General features: G+C 35.5%; 1 protein-coding gene across 1 annotated transcript; it reads left to right on the plus strand.

Moving 5' to 3' along the window:
* The first annotated feature begins 1,511 nt into the window (after positions 1–1,511).
* On the plus strand, positions 1,512–2,204 carry LOC142521977 (uncharacterized). The gene has a single exon (XM_075625149.1). It carries the CDS (start codon positions 1,512–1,514, stop codon positions 2,202–2,204), a length of 693 nt encoding a protein of 230 aa, XP_075481264.1.
* Positions 2,205–7,254: the final 5,050 nt, after the last annotated feature.

Raw genomic sequence — 7,254 nt, forward strand, 5'->3', positions numbered from 1 at the left:
AGTTGATGGATGTAGCTAAATCACTTAGTTACCGATGTTTACTGATAAAATAATAATAAAAATTTTACTTTTCAGAAAAGATTAATGGCAAAAACTTGTGTTATACGGTCTCACGGGTCGTATTTTGTGAGACGGATCACTTATTTGGTTCATCCATGAAAAAGTAATACTTTTTATGCTAAGAGTATTAGTTTTTATTGTGAATATCGATATGGTTGATTCGTCTTACAGATAAAGATTCGTGAGACCATCTCATAAGAGACCTACTCTAGATTAATTATTCTTATCTTTAATTTGGCCTCATATCTTACTACTTATCTCAAAACGGATGAAGTATACTGCTTTATGATATGCTACGTCATGGATCTTTAATGTCCATATTTATAATAATAAGTAATAGTTTTGACATAAAAAATAATAATTTTTAATGTATGACTCAAATAGGAGATCTGTCTCACAAAATTGACTCGTGTGATCGTCTCATATAGAGAAAAGAAGTGGATGAATTTATGATAGTTAATTTAATAAAAAAATTTCGGGCAAACAATTGCTTTAGAACACACAAACAAAGAGGTAGAATTGAGAAGCTGGCAAGAATTTTTTTCCCATGGAACACACCCAATTGAGAAACTATAAAAAAAAATTTGATAAAATATGTAAGAATTTAAATCTTTTAGCTTTGACATTCCCTTGTCTTATTATTATTAGATTAGCAAGTTGGGGGAGTTGGCTAGCTATTGTACGTGCATATATTTAATATGTCATTAAAAAATTATATGGAGTTTCGGACACGTAAACACTCAATTTTAAAATATATTTTCGGTTGGTAAAAAAAATAATTAGATCAAATGTTATAGATAAGATAAATAAATAATTTGATTGTGAGAAATATTCTTGACGAATACTTTTTAGGCAAAAACTTGTGTGAGACGGTCTCACGGATCGTATATTGTGAGACATGTATCTTATTTGAGTCATCCATAAGAAAGTATTACTCGGGTCGTATTTTATGAGACGGATCTATTATTTCGGTCATCCATGAAAAAATATTATTTTTTATGTTAAGATTATTACTTTTTTATTGTGAATATCGGTAGGATTGACTCATCTCACAGATAAAATTCGTGAGACCGTTGGTCAAATTTATTAAATTTCATTCATTAATTTTATTTGCTCAAAACACTTTTTTTTTGGAAAAAAATAAAATAAAATAGATTGATTGATTAATTAATTAATTAAAATTTCTCAATTGGGTTCTCTGCTACATATATATAACATGAATAATATTCTCTTAAATTCTAAAGATAAATAATACATCTATTTTATATTATAATAATTGAGAGGGTTAAAAAAACTGTTTGAGAATAACACCAAAATTTCTTTTATTTTTATCCTTCTCTTCAATAACAAAAAATCTTTCTTTTTTCTTTAAAGGCTGCTGGAAGACATCTCGATTTTGGGATATGTTAAAGCATGTACAATTTTTGGACGTGATCGATATTTTCTGTTGGATGAAGGACAAGTTGAGCCGAATGGATTTTGAACTATTTGCAATAAACACTTATGCGATGTGGCGTGAACGTCTCAATCTCGTACATAACCAAGGAACACTCGGAAAGAGATTTAACGTGAATTGGAGTGACGAAGAGGCCCAACGATTGAGGTTGTTGAATGGGAAAATTGATAAGGCAGGAAACTCACCAAAGACATGGACGGCACCTCAGATTAATGAATTAAGGATGAACGTTGATGCAGCTTATAATGTCAACCTGAACAGTTTCGCGGTAGGCGGAGTGGTACGTAACCATGAAGGCCAACCATTGATAGCTTTCGGGATGAAGATTCGGAAGCCTGCTTCGATCGTCTATGGAGAACTGGCCGCCATTGATATAGGAATGAAGATTGCAAATGATCATAACCTCTTCATCAACCAAATCACATCAGACTCTCTATTGACAGTGCAAGCAGTCACCCATATAGATGAGGACCTTAGCTATGTTGGTACCTATGCTCAATACATCCGACGATCCCTGAGTGAACACAACGGAGCCACCTTAAATCACATTCGGCGCACGGCGAATGCCGTTGCAGATTCACTAGCGTCTTTTGCTATTTCTCACCCGACTTCCTTTATTTGGAAGCCTGGAAATTTTCCTTATTGGTTTGTAAAACTTGTAACCAAAGATATTTCCCAATCTCAATAATACCACAAGTTTTGCGATAAAAAAAATATTATTACATTTTTTAATTGAAATTAAGTTTAATAGAAAAATAGATTTTTTGTCATACACAACAATATGTACGAATACACTAATTATAATATTCATATCAAACTACAAATATTCAATACTCATTCTATAAATTGATTAAACAATAACTCAAGGGGGGGATTGTACAAGTTCATATATATAACTCACAAGTATTTTATCCAACCGATGTGAGATAACTAACAATAATATATCAATTTTGTAAGGCTTGAGATTTATTAGTCTTCATTGACGTGATATTCGAAGATATTAGTATGCATGACATGTAATGAGAGGCATTAAGTGAGATGAGATTATGAAATGTGGCAAGAAATGAAGACCGCACCCGCGCTAAGGAAGCTACCGCACCCGCGGTTGATGGACAGAGAGTTGGGACATTTTTAAAGTAGCCACACCGCACCCGCGGTGCCAGAAAGAACGCACTCGTGGTGCAGCTACAGTAGGGTCACCGCACCCGCGGTAAAAACAGGACCGCACCCGCGGTCGACATTTATGAATTTTTTTTGAAAGGCATGCCGAAGCTTGAGCGCACCTGCGGTTGAAAGAGACCGCACCCGCGGTGCTGCATGCAAGAAATCCACCTTTGTTTCTTATGATGACACATGGCATATTATATATATATATATATATATATATATATATATATATATATATAGAATTGTGCTGAGTCTTCATTTTGAGCATTCCAGCAGACCAGCAACGAGAGAGAAAGGGATTTCCAAACTTTCCTTTCAACTTTATCACTTGGTTGTGTAAGATTTATCCATCCAAAGTTTAATCCAAGTTGAGATTCTTGTTCCTCTTGACAAAGGCTTCAAAAGGGTATACTTTTGATATCTTTTCAACATGATCTAGATTCCATGTGTTGAAAGAATTATAATATGATGGTTATATTGTGTTCTTGACATATTGAGCATGGTATATTCGCAACCGGATCGATTATCGGATGGCGTATGCTATTGATATGAATTTCAGCATATATTGTATATAAGATTATACAAATTTCAGAAGTTATGTATGCTTTTGATGAAGAGTATGAGTTATGAAGATTGATATACACTAATCTGTACTACCGGTACTTGGAAATTGGACCATTGTGCCGTCAAAATTTGATAAGACTGAGAGATCTTAAATTGAATTGAATATTGATACAGTAGATTGGATATTAATCAGAACAGAGTTTGAATTAAGCTATACATTGATACAGTGTATTCGATATTGTTATGGCCAGATTGTTTTGGACAGACAGTGAGTTTGAGACTTCGACAGAACCAGATCGACAGAACGAAAAGAAAGGTATAAGTCAGTGTTAACCGGGAGATCGACTTGAGTCAGATTAGACTTGAGTTTTTCCCTAAACCACATACGTGTATGTTATTGTTTTCATATTTTTGTATGCTTTGTCTAAGTATGTTGATTTTATTGATGTATATAGAAGCAGTGAATAACAGATAGCTATTGAGTGTGAGTCACTGACAGAGGGGCTAGATTTTGACAGAGCGATCACTGGCCCATTGCACCTTGTCAGAATAGGATTGGCAGACATGCCAAGTCTTTGGCAGATCTGCCAAGACACTGGACGTTTGGTGTATCGACGTGCTTAAGAGACATAGCAGGTCCTTTTTGCTGATAATTCGATACAGATCAGACCAAAGTCCAGAAATAGGAACGTACCGCCACCACAAACGGGAGGATAGGTGGGAGACTTGTTACGTTCTTATTCAGACCGGGATCCCTAGATGAGAGATGAGTCGAGTCTTAGAATCACAGAGTGTGATTCAGAGTCTATATTGATTCATATTTCTTATGTGATACATGTTCAGAGTATGAATTACTGTTTGATATCAATTTATGATTTCAGATTATGATACATGTCTTGATATCTATTTCATGCTTTTATATATGCTGTTATATGAAATGCATATATACATGATTTATACTGGGATTAAATTCTCACCGGAGTTATCCGGCTGTTGTCTTGTTTGTATGTGTGCATGACAACAGATGGGACAGGATCAGGGTCGAGAAGATGATGAGAGATCGAGATTAGAGTGGTGATTCCGGACTTTGATGTAGATAGGTTTCATTACTTGATTGTAGTAGTTGAACCTTAATTTGGAACTAAAATGCATGTTGTACAAAACTTGTAGTTTTATACTGTTTGTATATTAGATTAATCCCATTACGTTCGCAGTTTGAAGAAAAAATTTTATGGCCCTAATTACTTGATTAGTAAATTGATCCTAATAACGATTAAGAAGATAATTAGCGTCCGGGTCCTCACAACAGGTGGTATCAGAGCGATAGATCCTTTAGATTGAGATAGAAGATAGAATGAGCGGGGTAGATTGAGTTTTCTTTCCTTGCTCGTGATTGCTAGCATGATTTATTGCTTTAATACTTGATTTCCTGAATATCTGAATTGATTTGATAATATATATGATTGAGAATGAATCAGACCCGATTCTTGATCAGCTGTAAGATGATCGGAGGAGGATTGAAACAGAACTGTTATATCTGGTTATTGATGATTTTGATAATCAGATCTATCTCCTCGAGGAATCACAGAACAGAGAAGTATCTTGATTAATCAGATGGATGTGTCAGAAACTCTGATGAAAACACAGTTACAGAGGTTTCAGTCATTTCAACCGCCGATTTTAAGGGGTACCTGAGACGTTTATTGATTGCGAAAGTTGGCTAGATGATATAGAGATACTGTTTGATTCACTTGAGTATCCAGAGGAACGAAGAGTTAGACTGATTGGACATCAGTTACGGGAAGTCGCAAAGAGCTGGTGGATTGCAACCAAGGAAAGTCTTAGAACAGCGTGGTACAGTGATTTCTTGGAAGATCTTCAAAGTTGAATTCTATCGAAGGTTTTTCCCAGCTTCGTACCTAGAGGACAAGAAGGCAGAATTTGAAAATTTGAAACAGGGTCAACTAAACATTGCAGAATATGTTGCCCACTTTTCTACTTTGCTACGTTTTGCTCCTCACGTGGCTGAGAATGATGAAGCTGTGATTGATCGTTTCATCAAGGGATTGAATCCTGAGATATTGACATTGATAAGTGTGAGCCGACCCTATACTTTTATTGATATTTTGAGTAAATCTAAGAGAGCCGAAGCTAGTCTAATGAGACGGAAAGGAGCTTCGTTTGTACTTCCAACATTGAGACCACAGCAACCACCTCTCAGACTTGAGATTGGTGGCAGCAGTGGTGGAAAGAAAGATTATTTGGAAGCCAAGGAAGACAGTTCAAGAGGTCTGGCAGCAGTTTGTCTGGTTCCAGTGGTTCTAGCCAGAGTTATACTGGAGTTTATTGCAGCGCTTGCGGAGGGAGACATCCCACAGAGCAATGCCAAGGAGTACTTGGTAGTTGCAACATTTGCAAACAGCAAGGACACTTTGCTAGAGTATGTCCACAAAGAGATTCCCGAAGAGTCCAGGGAACAGAAGCATCTGGTGACAGTTACCGAAGAACAGACCCAGGATGCACTTGATGATATAGTGACAGGTAGTTGTTCTTTATGATTATCCTGTATTGGGATTGATAGATACTAGTGCATCCTATACGTTATTTTTGAACGAATTGCATTGATTTATGTATTATCTGTTGAGTACTTATCTGCTGTAGTAGTTTATCTCTTCAGTTTTGGGAAGCGATTTGATATCAGTAAATTCTGTAAGCATCGTATACTACAGTGGGGTGAGAATGAGATTGAGTTAGCTGGTATTGTACTTGTGTGTCTGAGTATGACTGCATTACTGATATGGCTATGCTGATCAAGTACAGAGTTACCATAATCGGATTTTAGAAGATGGTGAGATTCGGACCTGAAATGGCCGAAGAATGAATATAGTACGGTAAGGATTCTAGATTTAGAATTCCTTTGATATCCGTGTTATTTATGATTTGAGTATTACCGAAAGGAGCAGAGAGACTCCTTATGTATTCAGTTGATTTACTGAAGCTATGTTCATCCTTGGTTAATTTACCAGTAGCATGAGAGTTACTAATGTTTTCCTCAGATAAGACTCCAGGCTTGTTTCTAATCAGGAAGATTGATTTCAGTCTTGATTTGAGACTAGGTACTGTTTTATTTTTAAAACATTGTACCGAATGATATTGACTGAATTGAAAGATTTGAAAGAGCAGATAGAAGAATTATTAGCCGAGAATTATATCTGATTTAATGTTTTTATTTGAGAGGTATCACTTATGTTTGTGAGTTGATAAACTCTGTGCTCAGAATATTTTGATGATTTTCTGATTAGTTGATCTATGATATTCTGGTATATTCGAAGAATAGGACTGATTTTGTTGAATATTTGAAGACGGTATTGAATATTTTGAAAACTGAGATATGGTATACAGAAACTGTTAAAATGTGAATCTTGATTGAGACAAGTTATATTCAGGGCTTGTTATATTCAAAGATGATATATCTGTTGATCTTAGCGGAGTGAGATCGTGATTAATTGGTCAAAATTGACGTCAGTGTTAGATATTGGCAGTTCTAGTAGTATTAGCAGGCTATTATCTATCACTGATGTTCTGAATTTGATTTGACATTTCGGTTGTTCAGAGTGAATATTTGAAACAGATGGTAGACTGTAGAAATTTGATATTGTGCCAGTTGAATCAGAACTGATTTTGAGAATTAAAGCGACTCAGAAAGTTGATCAGAATGTTCAGAAATTGATATCGATAGTTGGAGCGGGGTATCAATCAGAATATCAGGTATGTGGTACTGTATAGTATGTGAATAACTGACTTATTGTGTCAGATGTTTCGGATTTGAAATGAAAGATATTGTCAGATATGTACAGTAAGTAATTCAGTATTCATCCTGGTGATCGAAAGAAAGAAACCATGAAATTGGTTATATAGCTTATCGATTCCTGAATGGAAATAAGATCACATTTCCAGGGAAATCGTGATGAAGCTATTGCAATGCTGCCGAAAGAGAGCATTGATTT

The sequence above is a fragment of the Primulina tabacum genome, chromosome 13, assembly GCF_025594145.1.
Source record: "Primulina tabacum isolate GXHZ01 chromosome 13, ASM2559414v2, whole genome shotgun sequence".
Lineage (NCBI taxonomy): Eukaryota > Viridiplantae > Streptophyta > Magnoliopsida > Lamiales > Gesneriaceae > Primulina > Primulina tabacum.

Bases quoted from the DNA above. Each gene is read 5' to 3' on its own strand.
- LOC142521977 (XM_075625149.1), top strand. From the start codon at position 1,512: ATGAAGGACAAGTTGAGCCGAATGGATTTTGAACTATTTGCAATAAAC.